General features: G+C 34.6%; 1 protein-coding gene across 9 annotated transcripts in view; it reads right to left on the bottom strand.

Moving 5' to 3' along the window:
* Positions 1 to 19,649, bottom strand: part of DOCK3 (dedicator of cytokinesis 3) — a 599,374-nt gene that overhangs the window by 230,985 nt on the left and 348,740 nt on the right. For all 9 annotated transcript variants that reach the window (XM_012771410.3, XM_076008055.1, XM_076008080.1 and 6 more), the window contains exons 6-7: positions 18,043 to 18,191; positions 6,858 to 6,942 (exon numbers count right to left, since the gene is read on the bottom strand). In XM_012771410.3, coding sequence (XP_012626864.1) covers positions 6,858 to 6,942; positions 18,043 to 18,191 — 234 coding nt within the window. The remainder of the gene's footprint in view (positions 1 to 6,857; positions 6,943 to 18,042; positions 18,192 to 19,649) is intronic.

Here is a 19,649-nt window from a genome sequence, read left to right as displayed (position 1 = left end):
TAGGGTGAGACAAGAAAAGCCACTTTCCCTCTGAAACTAGGGTGAATCCACTGGCCTTTAGCACAGATTAATAGCTGACAGCCCAGTGACTTTGCTCTTCAGATTGGTTTAGGTCACCCAGTAGGATCAAAACGCCGGGGCTGGATTTCTGCCCCCAGTCAGCTGCCCACAGTAAGGCCCATGGTCAAGGAACAAAGAATCCTCGCAAGGGATCACATTAGTCTCTCCAAAGTAACCCCTCTCATCAGAAGTAGCCTCCCAAAGGTGGTAGAAGAGCTCTGAAAAGAAACGAAACTAACAAGATCAAATCAGAATTAAATGAACTTGACAACAGGGAAACTATACAGAAGATTAATACAACAAAAAGTTGGTTTTTCAAAAAAATAAACAAAATTGACTCACCTTTGGCTAGACTGACAAAAAGCAGAAAAGATAAATCTCTAATAAGCTTCATAAGGAAAGGAGATATTACAACTGATGCCACGGAGATACAAGATATAATCTATGAATACTACAAAAACCTTTATGCACACAAACTTGAATATGAGGAGGAAATGGACAAATTTCTAGAAACACACAGCCTACCTAGGCTCAACCAGGAAGAAGTAGAATTCCTGAACAGACCGATATCAAGTGCTGAAATTGAAACAGCATTAAAAAAACCTTCCTAAAAAGAAAAGTCCCTGACTGGATGATTTCACATCCGAATTTTACCACACCTACAAAGAACTGGTGCCTATCCTGCAGAAATTATTCCACAACATTGAAAAGGATAGAATCCTACTCAACTCATTTTATGAAGCCAATATGCCTTTATACCAAAACCAGGAAGGGAGGCAACAAAGAAAGAAAACTACAGACCAATATCACTTATAAATATAGATGCAAAAATTCTCAACAAAATCCTAGCTAATCGAATCCAGGTACTTATCAAGAAAATAATCCATCACGACTAGGTGGGCTTCATCTCAAGGATGCAGAGATGTTTCAACTTACAAATCTATAAATGTAATTCACCACATAAACAGAAGGAAAAACAAAGACCATATGATCCTTTCGATAGATGCAGAAAAAGCATTTGACAAAATACAACACCCTTTTATGATAAGACCATGTAACAAAACAGGCGTAGAAGGGCTTACCTAAAAATGATACAAGGCATATATGACAAACACACAGCCACCATCATACTGAATGGGGAAAAACTGAAAGCATTCCCACTTAGAACTGGAACCAGGCAAGGTTGCTCCCTATCTCCATTTCTATTCAACATAGTGCTGGAAGTCTTGGCTATACCAAACAGACAGAAGAGTGGAATTACAGGTATCCAACTGGGGGCAAAGGAGATCAAACTCTCACTGTTTGATGATGATATGATATTATATTTAGAAAATACCAAGGATTCAACCATGAGACTCCTGGAATTGATAAATGAATTTAGTAACGTCTCAGGATACAAAATCAATACACACAAATCAGAGGCATTCCTATACGCCAATAACAGTCAAATTGAGAACCAAATCAAAGACTCAATACCCTTCACAATAGCAACAAAGAAAATAAAGTACCTAGGAATATACTTAACTAAGGAGGTAGTAGACCTCTACAGGGAGAACTATGAAACACTGAGGAAGGAAATAGCAGAGGATGTAAACAGATGGAAATCCATACCATGCTCGTGGATCGGCACACTCAACATCATTAAAATGTCTATACTACCCAAACTGATCTACAGATTCAATGCAGTACCTATTAAAATCCCATCAGCATTCTTCACAGATATAGAAAAAATAATTTTACGCTTCGTATGGAACCAAAGAAGACCCCGAATATCAAAAGCAATTCTAGGCAACAAAAACAAAATGGGAGGCATTAATATGCCAGATATCAAACTATACTACAAAGCTGTAGTAATTAAATCAATATGGTATTGGCACAAAAATAGGAATATTGACCAGTGGAACAGATGTGAGAATCCTGATATAAAACCATCCTCATATAGCCATCTAATCTTTGACAAAGCAGACAATAACATACGCTGGGGAAAAGAATCCCTTTTCAATAAATGGTGCTGGGAAAACTGGATAGCCACATGGAGAAGACTGAAATAGGATCCACACCTTCTATCTCTTATAAAAATCAACTCACGCTGGGTAACAGACTTAAACCTAAGGTGTGAAACTATTAGAATTCTAGAGGAAAACGTTGGAAATACTATTTTGGACATTGGCTTAGGCAAAGAATTTATGAGGAAGACCTCAAAGCAATCACAGCAGCAACAAAAATAAATAAACTAGACCTGATCAAACTAAAAAGTTTCTGCATAGTCAAAGAAACAGTCCTGAGAGCTAACAAACAACCTACAAAATTGGAGAAAATTTTCACATTTCACATCAGATAAGGGGCTGATAACTAGAGTCTATTTAGAACTCAGGAAAATCAGCAAGAAGAAAATCAAACAACCCTATCAAGAAGTAGGCAAAGGACATGAACAGAAACTTTTCAAAAGAAGACAGAATGGCCAACAAATATATGAAAAAATGCTCAACATCTTTAATCATCAGGGAAATGCAAATCAAAACTGCAATGAGATATCACTTACCTCCAGTAAGAATGGCCTTTATCAAAAAGTCCCAAAACAATAAACAATAAATGTTGGTGTGAATGCAGAGAGATAGGAACACTCCTACATTGCTGGTGGGACTGCAAACTAGTTCAACCTCTGTGGAAAGCAGTATGCAGATGCCTTAAAGCGATACAAGTAGATTTACCATTTGATCCAGCAATCCCACTACTGGGCATCTACCCCAAAGCCCAAAAAACACTCTATAAAAAAGATACCTGCACTCGAATGTGTATAGCAGCACAGTTCAGAACTGCAAAGGTGTGGAAACAAGCCAGGTGCCCATCAATACATGAGTGGATTAATTAAATGTGTTATATGTATACCATGGAGTACTATTCAGCTATAAGAAACAATGGTGATATAGCACCTCTTGTATTTTCCTGGGTAGAGCTGGACCCATTCTACTAAGTGAACTATCCCAAGAATGGAAAAACAAGCACCACATATACTCACCCGCAAATTGGTATTAACGGATCAACACCTAAGTGGACATATAGGAATAGCATTTATCGCGTGTCGGGCAGGTGGGAGCGAGGAGGAGGGGATGGATATATACATACATAATGAGTGCACAGCACAACATCTGGGGAATGGTTTCACTGAAAGCTCTGACTCAAGGGGGCATGGGGGCAACGGCAATATATGTAACCTTAATATTCCTACCCCCACAATATGCTGAAATTAAAAAAATAAATAAAAAAATTATGAAAAATAAAAAAAAAGTTTGGTAGAATTCAGCAATAAAGCCATCATCATCCAGTCCTTTCTGTTTGTTAGGAGACTTTTTATTACCGATTTAATCTCATTTGTTATCATTCTTTTCAGGGTTTCTCCTTCTTCCTGGCTCAATCTTGGTAGGCTGTGTGTGTACAGGAATTTCTCCATTTCCTCTAGATTTTGCAATTTTATAGTGTATCAATGTTCATAATAGTCTCTAATGATCCTTCAGCTTTCTGTGGTATCAGCTGTAATGTCTCCTTTCTTGTTTCAGATTTTATTTGCATCTTTTTTATTTTCGGTTGGTTTGCCTAGTTACAGGGTTATCGATTTTATCTTTTCAAAAAAAACAAAATTTCATTTAATTCATCCTTTGTATTATTTTTTGGCCTTTATATTGTTTAGTTCTGCTCTGATCTTTATTATTTATTTGATTCTACTAATTTTTAGTTTGGTTTGTTCTTGCTTTGCTAGTTACTTGAGATGCATTATTACATTGTTTATTTGAAATCTTTCTTCTTTTTTGGCATATGTGTTTATTGCTGCAAAATTTCCACTTAGCATTGCTTTTGCTGTATCTGATACGATTAAGTAACTTGTTTTCTTTTTCTTTCAAGAAATTTTACAATAATCTTCTTAATTTCTTTATTGACCCAGTGGTTGCTCAGGAGCATGTCATTTAATTTCCATGTATTTGTACAGTTTCTAAAGTTCCTCTTGTATTGACTTCTTGTTTTAGTCTACCATGGTCTTAGCAGATACTTGATATAATTTTGGTTTTTAAAAATTTATTGAGACTTGTTTTATGGCCTAACCTATGATCTATCCTGGAGAAGTTCCATGTGCTGATGAGAAAAAATGTGTATTCTGCAGCTGTTTAATGAAATGTTCTGTCAATGTCTCTTAGGTCTACTTATTATATAGTGCAGATTAAGTGTGATGTTTCTTTATTTTCTGTCTAGCTGGTCTGTCCAATACTGAAAGTGAGGCGTTGAAGTCCCCAACTATTAATGTATTGGGGTCTGTAGATTTCTTTAGCTCTAATAATATTTTCTTTATATATCTGGGTGCTCCAGTATTGGGTGCATATATATTTACAACTGTTATGTTCTCTTCCCAAATTGATGCCTTTATCATTATATAATAACATATAACCTTGTCTATTTTTATTTTTTGATTTAAAGTTATTTTGTCTGATATAAGTATAGCTACTCCTGGTATGCTTTTTGTTTCCACTTGTGTGGAATATTTTTTCCTATCCTTTCATTTTCAGTCTGTGTGTGTCTGTGCAAGTGAAGTGAGCATGTAGTTGAGTCTTGTTTTTTTACTCATTGAGCTAGGGATTATCTTTTATATGGAGAATTTAAACTATTAATATTTACATTCAAGGTTGTTACTGATAGGCGAGGAGCTGCTCCTGTCATTTCATTATTTTCTGATTGTTTTATATATACTTTTTTCCTCTTTTATTGTTTTTCCTATGATTTGGTGGTTTTTTTTGTAGTGGCAACATTTGACTCCTTTCCCTTTCATCTATCTATTCCACCAGCCAGTTTTATACTTTTGGGTGTTTTCATGATGCTAGATAATGTTCTTTTACTTCTAGATGTAGGACTCCCTTAAACATTTCTTGTTGGGCTAGTCTAGGGGTAATGGATTCCCTGTTTTTGTTTGTTTGGGAAAAATGTTATTTCTCCTTCATTTATGAAAAAATAGCTTTGCTGGGTATAGTATTCTTGATTGATAGTTTTTTCTTCCAGCATTTTCAATATACCATCCCATTCTCTCCTAGCTTATAAGGTTTCTGCTCAGAAATTCTTTTTTAGTCTTAGGGGATTACCTTATATGTAATTTGATGCTTTTTCCCTTATTGTTTTTAGAACTGTCTTTGACTTCTGACAATTTGACTGTAATGTGCCTCACAGAAGGCCTTATTGGGTTGACTCTATTTGGGAATATTTGAGCTTCCTGTATCTACATTTATCTCTTGCAATACTTGGGGAATTTTCAGCTCTCATTTCATTAAATATGTTTTCTATGCCTTTGCCCTTCTCTTCTTTTCAAACTCCCATGACTCAACTATTTGTTTGCTTTATGGTGTCCATATATAATGTAGGCTTCCTTTATTCTTTTTTATTGTTTTTGTGTATGCTTGTATGATTGGGTTATCTCAAAAGACCTGTCGTCAAGTTCAGAAATCCTTTCATTTGATCTAATGTGTTGCTGAAGCCTGTGATCATATTTTTATTTCATTCATTAAATTCTTAAGTTGCAGGATTTCTGCTTGATTCTTTTTATTATCTCCCTTTGTAAAACTTCTCATTCAACTCACAAACTGCTTTCCTGATTTCTTATTATCTCTGTTCTCTTATATTTCACTACATTTCTTTAATATCATTATTATGAATTATTTTTCAGGGATTTCATATATTTCCTTTTCTAGGAGCTGCTATTAGAGAATTATTGTGTTTCCTTGGAGGTGTCTTGTTTTCTTGCTTTTTCATGTTTCTTGGGTCCTAATACTTATATCTGTACATCTAATATAATAGTCCCAGGCTAGTCTCTAACTCCTGGGCTCAAGTGATCCTCCTGCCTCAAGTAGCTGTGACTATGGGTGCATGCCATCATGCTGGGCCAGCTTTAATCTCATATATCATATACTGCATAGAGCACATATCATATCATATACTGCATAGAGCACAGTTAAATCAACTGTACATAATGCTTATGTACACTAGTAAATATATACAAGTAAATATGCAAAAGCAACTGATATGTTATTTGTATATTATTTAGTAAAATTTCCTTAGATCCTCACCAGGCAACATACTTGCTACCCTCTATATTCGCTAAAATATGACATTTTCATAAACAGATTCTAAAACTTCTAATTCTCACCAATATATACACAATGACTATATACTCTTCAAAGTGAGGTTTTTACCCAATACCTCAGTTTAAGCTTAATTTTTACCTTAGGTTTCTGCTATTTATTTTATTTTAAAATGTTGTACCCTTCTTTTACTTCTCATCCAGCCTGTATGTGTAATTGTGGTCATTAGTCAATTCGATAGATTTTTATAATAACCAATAGACAGCTAAGTATCTATCAGGCTCTGTCTCTCTGGAAAGACTGGTAATATTATTTCCAGGTTCAATTTACTGCATTATCCAATAATTGGCTCTTTCCAGTTTTACTTTTTTCCTTAGGAGCTAGGGGAAAGAGACATAACTTTAGTAACTGCTGCAGGCTGAAGGAGCTCTATCTCACCCGCAAAACCAAAAGAGAAGTGACCCCTAGACAGTACACTAAGCCCAGCATTCCTACACAGTAATTCCATTTGGAAAGCAAGCATGGTATGTACTGTCAGAATAAATAAGACCCCTAAGTACATTGGGAAAGAGACAAAGAGACAATTTGAGCAATATTGTTTCATAATGTAATTAGGGAAAATAAACAAAAGAGAAAAAATGAGCTGTGTAGGAACAAACTATCCCATGTTAGATTTCTTACCATTTTATAGAGATCTGAGACACTAATCTGGTCCGAATCCACTACTTCAAAGTCCTTCCGAGGCACCAGGTCCAGGCCCAAATGCCTAGTAAAGAGAAAGACACTCAGCATGTCATGCCCTCAGATTATCCATCTGTGTTTATGTAATTGGGAACCCATAACTGCTATGATCTTGTGGACCAAGGTTTAGACATTGCCCAAGCAGAGACAAGTATCATCCAGAAACATCTAATTGTGTTTACCTTTGGTAAATGAATTAGAGTAGAGATTTTAAGGCCAGCATAATTCTAGTCATCAAGCAGTTCCACTTATGATGGTAAAAAGGTTTCATTCAGTATTTCACATTTATAAAGAGTGCTTGGTTCTCTAAGGATGGGTTTTCTTTAGATCATCAACAAGTCATGTTTATTGTTCTATTTCTCCCCAATCTACAAGCATGTTCATGCTTCAGTAATGCATCACTTTAATTAGGATGAAAAAATTATTCAGGATCTAAGTAGATTTGTAATTCAAACACAAAAATCACCTCCTAAAGATATTGAACTCAAAGAGATATATGTTTTAGTTGAGTTCTATCTCTTTTTCAATCCAACTAATACTGATATTGATAAAGACTTGGCCATGTATTAGCACCAATATTGTAGAAAACATCAAATAGAAGATTAATCAAAGTGTATTACTACTAAAGACATGATCAAGAAGATCTGGTATTTGGGGCAGGAAGAAAGAACTAATGGTAATTAATGACTGACTAGGTGGAAGTATTACAGAGTGGAAATAATGCTGGACATAGCCAGAACTCTTGGGTTTAGATATGGTCCATAATTTACATTCAATAAATTTTAGCTCTTTTCTGACACCCTAGGACAACAGCTCTAAACCTGGAGTTCAATAGAGGCAGAGGGTTGTGGATCCCTGAAACTTCTGGATGAGTTTGTATGTGTGTTCTGTATATGATTTTTTTCTGAGGAGAGAGTCTGTACCTCTCATTAATGTTTCAGAGATGCTTTGTGACCATCCTACTCCAAAACAAGAGTTATGAAATTGTGTCTGGCAAAAATATTCCATGGGATTATGGGAGGAGAAACATTTTTTCCCTCTTCACCTAGATGATGAACTATTTTTAGAACATGCTAGCAAAACTAATTCTGTAGGTTCTTTCTGTACATAAAACTCTCCCTCATTTAAAATAAAGTCAGGTGTACATGAAAATGCAGATTTGTTTTATTTGTAATTTAGACCCTATTTATAGGTAAATATCTGAAGAGGTTAAACAAATTACAGTAAGATTGGTAAAGTAAAAATGGAAAATCAAAGCTATACAAAGAAGCTAGAAGCAAACATATAATAACATGCTAAAATGACTACTATGATTAAGATTTAAAATTTGCATGTGTACTTTTTCATAGGCAAGAAAAAAAAGAAAAACAGTTTTCTATTAAAGGATAAAAACTCATGTTTTCCTATTAAAAGAAACACTTGCATTATCCTTTAATAGAAAAACCTGAATTTACAAAGAAAAAATCAATTTTTGGAACTAAATGCTAAAAATAACTCAGTTTTACATAATTAGATCAATAATAGACTGCTGGACTTATCCACAATAGTCCACGGTTTTATGATAAAACTATGCTTTCAAATCTATTTTATTTTTGAAGTTAACTGAATTTAAATCTGTAAGAGATTTTATTTTTCTGTCACTGAGATCCTATTTTCTTATATCAAAGAAAGACTCATTCTATCACCTATTATCTATTTTTTTGGTCTCATTATTCATTTTTTAAAAAATTTTAAAGTATTAAGGAGGTACAAATGTTTTTGTTACATGGATACCTTTTATAACGCTTAAGCCGGCACTTTTAGTGTGCCCATCACCCAAATAGTGTTCACTATACTTGTATGATTAGCTATTCTTAATTTCTCTGAAACAATTTGAGGCCGCGAGCTTCAACACTTACAGTATGAAAAGGCAATAGTGTCTACAGAGAACTAGAGAGAGCTGGAGCACATCATTTCAACCCCTCTTCTCATAAAAAGCTATTTTAAATTATAAAGATTTTACAGATATGATCTCAAATATTTAAAATATTTTTATATGTATGTGGTAAACAGTGGAAAGATTAGAAGGATGATATTAGTGTTTGTATTAGGAAACTAAAATTATAAAACTGATTTTTTAAATTAATTTGAGACAGGGTCTTGCTCTGTTGCCTGTGCTCGAGTGCAGTGGCATCATGATAGCTGACTGCAACCTCAAACTCTCTGGGCTTCAGTCTTCCTTCTGCCTCAGCCTCCTAAATAGCTGGGACTACAAGAACATGCCAACACACCTAGCTAAATTTTTCTATTTTTAGTAGAGACAGGGTCTCACTTTTGCTCAGGATGGTCTTGAACTCCTGATCTCAAGGGATCCTCTAGTCTCGGCCTCTCAGAGTGCTAAGATTACACGCATGAGCCACTGCACCCAGCCAAAAATGATTTTTTAAAGCACTTACCAAATTTTCTGTAATCACTCTAAATTTTTTTAAATTAAAAAAGACAACATTTCATACATATTCTATTAACCACTGGAGGTTATATATATATATATATATATATATATATATATATATATATATATAGTCTAAGTATTGCAATTAGGAAACAAAAAAAGGACTGAGTAAATACATTCAAAATCAATGTTTTAGATACAGCAGCTTATAAAAAATCCAGATGGCATCTAAGTCAATAGAGCTGCGATTGAGTGTATGTGTTCTGTGGTAGTGCACCACACAAAGTGATGAGCCTGTGTGGAGACTGGCATCTATGAGAAGCCCATCTTAGCATTAGCTTGCTTATCCAGTCAATCACCCACCCATGTACCCATCCACTCACCCCAGATACTTTCTGAGGACCTGTCATGTACCAGAGCAATGGTGTTAAGATATGGGAAATGTAGTAGTTTTGAGTCAAGCAAATGTTAACCCTGTTTCATCATGGTAACCCTACCCTGAGAGCAGAGTGTTTTCCCTCTTCTAGAAGTAGCTACAGCACAGTACCCTGTAGTTTCTTGATTTCATTACCTTGAAAAAGAAGAAAAGTATTACTGGGTGATTTGGTAAAAACCAAAGACAGTTCCTTCTAGTAAGACCATCTTCAATGGAGGAAGAGTAGTTTGCAAAAATTAAATTACTGACTGTTCTCATTGGAAAAAGGCAGAGACATTGCACGGTGAGAAACAATACATGTTCACTGCAAACTTTACCCTGAAAACAAGGTTCTTGGCTATTTATTCCTATGGTTTATTCCAATAATAGTGTTAGTAAGTGCAGGGAATGGTCAACATGACCTCTATCTTCATGAAAAAGGGAGGCAGTGCACCAGAGTAATCAGGAACAAGATGTCAGATTGCCTGGTTTGTGTATCTTAGCTCTTCCATCAAACCACATTGTCTAATCTACTATCATAGGCTGTTGTAAGGATTAATCCATGTAAAGAACTCAGCACAGTGCCTGGCATTGTGAATGGCTAATATTGTTATAATTATTATCACTACATTATATTATGAGCCAAAATATGGCTTAAATAAGGGATTGTGATCAAAGAAATGCAGTGTCTAAATAAAAAAACTCTTTAAATAGACAGACACAAGCAGAGGGGCAAACATCTAGGTATATCCACACACAAATGTAGTATAGAGGTGAGTTTTCTAAAATAGTCTTACTAATTGCTTAGGTGAACAATCTTCACAAAAATATTTAATACTCACCCATCATTGATCACTCATTCATTCATTCCAATACTTCAATAAATATATATTAGAACAGACTTTGTGCTGAGCTCACGTGGAACCTGGAGACACAGCAGTGAATGAGGGACATACTCCTGACCCCATATACTTTCAGGTGAAGTTCTCTAAGGCCCTGAATCTCTACAGGGAATTCTTCGAATTTTACATTTCTTTTTAATGAAAAGAACATTAAAGGATTCTTTATAAATATTCTATGTTCTACTTTATCTTTTTCTTATGGAGTTCTTCATCTAAACCACAGAACATATTAATAGAAAATAATTTGAAGTTAATTAATAACATACAATTATTACTTTTGGGCATTAGGATCTAGTTCTCTCCCAAAAACAGTTGAGAAAAAAATGGAGATGTTAAGATTTCTTGTGGGGAGTACCTTTTTCTAATGCTTATAATAAAAACAGCACACAGATAATAACTATACTAATGAAACCACTGCATGTTTATATTTCTGTAACATATAAAAAGATATATTTAATAAAAGCTACCCTTTACCAAACATTTACCTAAGCACTATGGGAAGTAGACAGTATTAGACCCATTGAATAACTGAGGAAATTGAGGCCCTGAGAGGTTAACTAAGTCACCTATTAAGGGAACATAGATGGGCTTATCTCAAGTGAGGTCAGTCTCCCTCCAAACTTACGGTATTTCCACTATACCTCCTGCCCTTCTACTAATAACTATGAAAGTAGTAAGGCTACAAGTGATGGTGATCAATTCAGTCATGTTAGTTTGAGAGAGGATTCCATATGAATACACCAACCCAGAAAGAAACTAATACCAGTTGGTTAATAAGTGCTATCAGGCATGAAAACAAATCCACCTTATTGCTCAAATATATTCACATAGTCCCTTCTAAGTACAGGCACTGTAGTAAGTGCAGAGTATAATGATGAGCAAAACAGATATACAAAGTGTATGAGAGTGTGTGTGTGTGAAAGTCAGTCAGTTGAACATAAAACTTGACAAAGGATTTTGACCACATGTCCTTTAAACATAGCCAAACCAACCTAGACTGCATAAACTGTGCAAGACAGTGATCAGTGAGCACACTACCAGGTATCAGAAGAACCCTGAGACATGCTTGGAAATTTGTGCTCATTTCACATCTCCTAAAGCTAGAAAATATCACCATGCCTTTAAAGGGAAAGTACTGAGCCATAAACCTTTTTGGGTGTTATCCATGGGTGAGTACTTCCTGGATATTACAAAGTAAACTACTGCTTGTGTTGCTTACTCTGAGAGCAATTCCTTTGATGAACAACATACACTAAGTGGGAAAAAAGGGATATGGATGGGATAGGATATGTGAAAATGTGAAGGAGAAAGTATAAAAGGGGTGGAGGGAGAAAAAAATGACAGAGAAGGAGAGAAAGAATAAAAGGACTAGAATTACATATTTATTAATGATTTGTCTTAAATTATTCTAATAATATAATATTTCTTACTTGGATATTTTTCTAAGGCAGAGATCAAGTAGGCTGTGTCACTTCTGAGTTAATGCAATTTTAACTTAGCTATGCTATATTTATTGTAGTGATGAATTAGAGACTGAGAAGAAATGTATCAACATCTTTATAGAGGGTGTTAAAAATAAATTAAAATTTCATCACTAGACAAATTATTTTAAAATTTCCTTGGAATGGATATATTAACTGACTTATTCTCTGAATACGACACTTGAGCAGAAGTAATGACTAGTTAATCTGAACATAACTTTGTATTATGCCCTTCCAGTATTATAGTTCATAATTAAGAACAATATCGTGTTAGTTTCTCTCTGATAAAATTTAATAATTTTTACTTATGGAGTGAGTCTATACATATGCTACCAAGCATAAGTCACATAAATTTAATGTCTGAATCTTTAAATTTTGGGCCTAATAAATAATTTCTAGTATCAGGTAACAAAAATTGTTTTTACCTAGATATGGAGAGGTCTACATTAATTTAAACTCTAAATAAGAGTAGTTCAGTTTATATCCTTGGAAGTTCTAACTGAATGTTAACCAGATATATATTATGGGACATAGCAATATTCATGCTTGGAGAACAAAACAAAGGTCAAATAACCCAAGGACTAGAAATATTGGCAACAATCTGCCTGGTTTTAAGACTCACACTTATAAATAATTAGAGAGATGGTAAGGTATTATACAAACCATATGGGTTTGAGATCAGTTCTAGGTACAAACACTGGCTCTACCACTTGCCATACAATGCTGGGAAAAGTGCCTCCAAGATTTGGTTTCCTCACTGGTTAAAATGGAGCTCTTGTCTTAGAAAGGCATAATAGCATTTCATTATAATAGTGCATATAAGTGAGACCTTGCACTTGCCTCAGTGATGTAGGTATATGTAATCAATGAACTATGAAAAACTATTATTAGATTCTGAAATAGATTCTGAAAAGAAAGAGCTAGATGTTTAAGGTAATGAGTTTTATGCTTACAGAAAAGGCATAAAAGTTTAAAGTCATATAAAGATTAATATTTAATTACATCAATGAAAACATTAAAATACATTTACAAACATTGATTGATGCACTCACATGTCAACATGTGCCATGCTTTAGTATCTTATGGCATTAATAAAAGTATGGTAGAACAAGAAGTATGGAACTATCAGAATAAAATGGGAACAATGGATATAATCACCTGTGCTCAGCTTTTGCATGGAACAGCTTGTTTTACACAACCTAATGGTATGAAATGATTTTAGTTTTTCCAGTATACATCTCTTATTTAGGAAGAAAAATTTAAAGAGTAAGCTTAAGCGAGAACCAGAGAGAACAGTCTCATCAGTTTGGAGGTAATGTGTCTTTTTCTTTTAACAATGATAGATCTCCAAGTTCTTGTTCAGGTTTTTAAGTGGCCATATTTTCCCTTGGGAGAAAGGAGAAAATGAGAAAAAGAGGAAGGGGGGTGGTGGAGGGAAAGAAGTAGAAGAGAAGGAAAAAAGGAGAGAAGAAGAGGAGGAAAAGTAGGGAAGGGGGAATAGGAGGAACTGGAGAGAGGGAAAAGAAAAGGAAAAGAAGTGGGGAGGTGAATGGAACTATATTTTCTATTTGTATTTTGGACATAAAATGGACATATCAATACCCCTCCAACACAACATATATACACACACACAGAGGCATCACTGAGGAAGTTATTGAATTGGAATAGCCTATAATTTACTGACAGGTTTTTATAATGTTCTTACCTTTTCAAGTATAATTTGAACTTGTTTCTAAACTATTATCATTAAGTTTTCAGATTTGATTACAAAGGTAGCATATCAAAGTTTTCCAAGTTTTATAAACAAGAGGTACAGGTGCCAATATTTCTAAAACAATTTCCTTCTTTGTTTACTGGTCTCCATTGTTTAACTTAATGAATTACACAATTATTAGTGTTATGAGTTCAAGTATAAAAATTTGCTTGGCACATAGTAATGTTATGTTTTCAATTACTGTATTACTGCTATTGATTTTATAAATAAATACAGTGATACCATTTTATAACATAGTAGTGTTTGGATTTGAAGGGCAAATCAGTAGCTATGCTATAAGTCAACATACTGTATTTCACTAAGTTTTTATTTTCCAAACTTAGATTTAGAGATCACTGTCTGTGCTATGGTATACCTGAATTCATGTTACATACTATTATACAAACAGTCTGTAGTGTGTGCCAGGCAACCCTATTAATAGTCATGAGAGAGTTTAATAAAACAAACTAGGATACAATGTTGTTGCTTCAAAAAGGTCACAAATAACCAATTTAGGATTGTTCTCTTTTCTACTAATGAACACTTCCTCTTTCTTGATTTGTTCTTCCACTTTGCAGGAGCATAATCTCAAGTCCATTTTTAAGAAAGGGGCCATGAGAGGTAACTTATATGCATCTTTAAATACTGAAAAATAGCTTCATTTGGCCCTCACACTTAGTTTGGTTGTTTATAAAATTCTGACAAATTATTTCCTCACAGAACTCTGAAGATATTAATTATCTTCTAGCATCCAGTGTTAATGATAAAACTTCTCAGGCCAGTGTGATTCTTATTCTTTTATAAGAGGACCTGTTTTTCTGTCTGAAAACTTTTAAGGATTTTCTCTTCATCCCTGGCATACTGAAATATCTTAATGTGTCTGTGATTTTTTTTGTTTTGTTTTGGTTTTTTCCCATTAATTATCCTAAGTATTGGGTGGGCCCTTTCAATCCTAATATTCTTGTTCTTTGGCTCAAATTCTGTACTATTTCCTTTGTTCTTTTTCTGGAAAGTATAATGTCTGATATTAGACTTTCCTGGATTGAGCTTCTCAATTAAACATCTCTCCTCAACTATTTCCTTTTTGTTTTATTTTCTTGGAGATTACATAGAATTTTTCTCTTTCTAAATGTTTTATCTTGGAAGTCACATTCTCCATTCCTTTTTCATGGCATCTTATTCTACATAATGGATCTTCTTGATTTTCTTTGAGGATATTAGAGGGCTTTCTTTTGTTTTGTTTTAAAGTTCTCTATAAATCTCAATTATCTCTGGGGACACGTTATTTCCTCTGGGCCCAGGCAGTTTGTTTATCCTGACTTCCCTCCTCCCTGTGGAAGGGTTTCTTTAAACAACCTGGTGATACTTGATTGTCCATTCAGATTTAAAAGGCAGGAAAGAAAATGTAGGGTGTTTTCTATACCTGACTGGCAACTTTCCCTTCTGGTAAGTGGGAGGAATCTGATCATTATACTTTAAAACTCTTAAACGCCAGAATGTGCACGGTTTTACAATAAGGTTCCAGTTTACATTCCTATTTCCCAGTTTTCCTCCAGCTGGTTTTTGTATTTGTTTATCTGAAGGGGAAACACCTGGCCAAGATTTTGGCTCATTGATTGGGGTGAATTATTTCTCATACACACTTTTAAGCCAAGCCCCCTTTTAAGCTCCAAGGCCTATTCTTCAAAGTAAAGTATCAAAAGGATGGAAAAAGTGCTCAACATCCCTAATCATTAGGGAAATGCAATGTGGAGAGATAAGAACACTCTTACACTGCTGGTGGGACTGCAAATTAGTACAACCTCTATGGAAAAGAATTTGGAGATACCTCAAAGAGCTAAACATAGAAATACCATTTGATCCAGTAATAACACCACTAGGCGTCTCTACCCAAGAAAACAAAAGACATTGTATAATACAGACATCTGCTCTCAAATGTTTATGGCAGCACAATTCACCATTGCAAGGATGTAGAAATAACCCAAGTGCCCTTCAATCCATGAGTGGATTAATAAAATATGGTATATATATATACAATGAAATACTATTCAATTATAAAAACAATGGTGATCTAGCACCTCTTATATTATCCTGGATGGACCTTGAGACCATCCTCTGAAGTGAGGTATCACAAGGATGGAATAATAATACTCGCCATCAAATTGGCACTAACTAATCAACACTAAGGTGCTCACATGGTAGTAATATTCATTGGGGGTTGTGGGGTGGGGATGGCTAAACTCACAACTAATGGATGTGGTCAGCATTGTATGGGGGAAGGGCATGCTTCTAATCCCGGCTTGGGTGAGGCAAAGTGATAACATGTAACCAAAATGTTTGTACCCCCATAATATCCTGAAATAAAAAGAAGAAGAAGAAGAAGAAAAAGAAAAGCACCACAGGTACTCATCACTAAATTGGTACTAACTGATCAACACTTAAGTGTACATATGGAAGTAACATTCACTGGGGATCGGGCAGGTGGGAGAGGGGAGAAGGGGATGGGTAAATTCACACCTAATGGGTGCAGTGCGCACTGTCTGGGAGATGGGCATGCTTGTAGCTCTGACTTTGGCAATGCAAAGGCAATATATGTAACCAAAGTATTTGTACCTCCGTAATATTCTGAAATTTAAAAATAAATTTAAAAAAAGCAAATAAAACGATTTAGGGTGGAAAATATAACCCAGTGCAGATCATATTGATTATTATTCCTAGTTTTTAAAAATGTATATTCATTCTTGATTATATGCTACTCTGCTACCCTTTGTGAAAATTTTTGTTAATTTTATTATGTTCATTAATAAAATTATGTAATTTAAGAGAATGTCATTGTTTCAGGAGATGTATGCTGAAATAATTTGGGTGTGAAGAAGTGGCATTGTATTTGCAACTTGTTTTCAAATAGTTCAGCAGAAAATAAGTACATACATATGCATACATAAATGACAAAAAAATGGCAAAATTAATTGAATATACTTTTCCTTTTATATAAAAACGTTTTGAGGTACTACTGAACAATTTATAATTTTCAGCCACTTTCAGTTTTTCTCCACAGTTTTATAAAAATTTGGGAAAATAAATGTGAACTGCAGAAGAGAGTAGACTTGATATTAGCTGTGAAGGATGGGGCAGGATTAAGCTAAATAGAAAGGAACAGTAAGAGTGTTCCAGCTTGGAAAACAAACAATACACCCCTAAATAAATAAATAAAGCAAGCAAGCAAGCTCCATGGCCTATTCTTACCCTCCATGATTCAAGGAGGTACAGGGCAAACTGGCTCCATCCTGAACTAAGGTTTCTCCACACTGGTTTCCTCCACATACACTAGGCTGCTTCTGTCATTAATCTTCCATCTACTTTCTACCTTCCAAAATTGGGTTCATAAATCTCATTTATGAGGGGTTCCATTCTTTTTGTTTTCTATCCTTTCAAAGATGTCTTAAAAGGATAAGGAGCTAAAGACATCTTTAAATATACATAAAGTATATGTATATCTTAAATAGGAGGCAACCTGGTTAATTCAAAGTTCAAAGGGTGCAATTTTAAGGGAACGAGAAAAAAGCACCTGAGATTAATATCAGTTATTAAATCTAGGAAGAAATCAATCTGAATACTATCTATCCTAACTTCCCCTGCCAGAGTCTTAGAATTTTACTTATACAGCAACAGAAAAACATCATACCTACTGTATAAATGCAGAACTATTACTGAATGACAAGGTAGTTAAGAATATTCTGAAGTACAAATGGAGACAGTTCTCATTTGTAGATTATGCTTATTCAGATTCACTGTATACCTATGAAATGTAAAGGACACCAAATTCACATTTTTAAAAAGCACTGATTATGAGGAGGTCTAGAATCAAGAAACTGAGCTGAAAGAAGCCCCAGAGGATTATTTAATTACAATTCTTTAATTCTTATTTTCCAGAAATGAAAATGGAGGGTGAGTTTCAGTGACTAGAACAAGTGTCCTTTGCTAACTAAAAGAAACAACTGCTCTAACAAAAATGATAAAAGCTTAGTGGAGAATATACCATTGTCTTTTAATAATTAAAGAGAAGCTTTGTATAGGTGCAAACTCTATGAGGAAAGAATTATCATAAATGAAACTGAGAGATGCCTAAATATTCATACTTACTCATTACCCCAGTCCAGGCGCACGGTGATGTGCCGCTTAACCTCCCGCACCTGGTCCTGAGTCAGATGACCAGATAGTAGCTGCCTTCGCAGGTCAATTAGTTCATTCATCACATGGCGTAGTTTGTAGAAAAGATCTACTTTGTGTTTCTTGAAAGGGCATTTTTGGTGTTGGGTGAAATACAAAAGGAATATGGAAAGGGAAATAAAAGAAAAGAAAGAGTTAAACTGTGAAAAGTGCTCATTTCTCTGAATCACTAAGGCAATTTGTAAAAAGGAGCTTATTTTAAAATCTTAAAGTCTTTAGTTCCTACTGTCTAAAAATCGCTACATAGTGACATCTAACAAAGAAACAACTGATCTGGATCATGCAAAAATGCCATTTATCTCTACTCCATCCTGGACTATTCATTTTCTAGTAAATCAAAGTTACTAAACTGTGTCAGAACAGAAAGTTATATAGGAGCCCACAGCTGTTTTCTCTGACAGAAGCTTCAATGCACATAACAGCAAAGATTTCAACCATCCAGCAACATCTCTGGTTTCTCAAGTTGAGAAAGGAAGAAGGAGAATCATCTGGCCTATATTGAACCAGCTAAAGTTTCAATATAAAGCCACAGTCTGTGATGAGAAATTCACTCTTAGTTTCTAGGCCTCATCTAACTTTCTAATTAGCTTTTCTAAAAAGTTTGTGCCCCCAGTGTCATAGATTTCTAGTCTTTTCAGTTTAATAAAAAAGTGTTATCTGTTTAAGAGTTAAATGGAAATATCTTAATGAACTTAATTATGCACATTATAGTGGTTTTTAACTTAGAAAAAAAAGTGTAAGTGCCCGGAGAGTAGATGCTTCAGAAATGAGATGTACATAAAATACATAAATTTAGGAACTCAAGTCCTATTTGCTCACAAGTGAAATCTTGATTTTAGAATAGTTTTCTGTCTGTTATAAAGGAGTATATGTAATTTTGTATCATAATTAAAATTCTTGGAATGTAACCTATTTATAAATAATGCCTTTAAAGGCAGACCAACATGCACAAGAGGCAAATACCTATGTGGAATTTACTCTAAGAAAAAGTCTGTCAAAATAAACTTGAGTCAGATGGTGTCAATAAAATTAACTACATAGCAAATTACAAAACAGTAGAGTCAGCTAGTGTTTTTAGATGCCAGTGATCTTAGGAATAAAATGTTCAGAACATGATACTACTCAAATCACCAAATGGAACAGGAGATTTTTAAAGGTGCATCTTAGAGAAATTATTTTTAATTAGAAGACCTGAGGAATCATGCATTCTAATTACATCAAATAACTTATCCTTTCTTCAGATGATGAACAGATAAAGAAAAGCTAAACACCTTGATAGTACATAATGTTGGCAAAAGGGCAGAACTCACAAATTCCTGCCAGCTCAAAAAGCAGCAAGACCTAAACAAACTGCATCATCTGGAAAATGAGAATCTTGAAGATAAGCAACATAGGCAATGTGATATGTGCTTCCAACATATGCATTTCTTATTGATAAAACAAAGCCACCTAAGTTCAAAAAAGAAAGCTGAATTATTTTCCTATCAAAGCATACACAACAGTTCATTGCATGCATGTAT

The sequence above is a fragment of the Microcebus murinus genome, chromosome 1 (genome assembly GCF_040939455.1).
Source record: "Microcebus murinus isolate Inina chromosome 1, M.murinus_Inina_mat1.0, whole genome shotgun sequence".
Classification (NCBI taxonomy): domain Eukaryota; kingdom Metazoa; phylum Chordata; class Mammalia; order Primates; family Cheirogaleidae; genus Microcebus; species Microcebus murinus.
The sequence above is the reverse complement of the archived record's forward strand: the minus strand, read 5'-3'. Positions and strand labels throughout refer to the sequence as shown.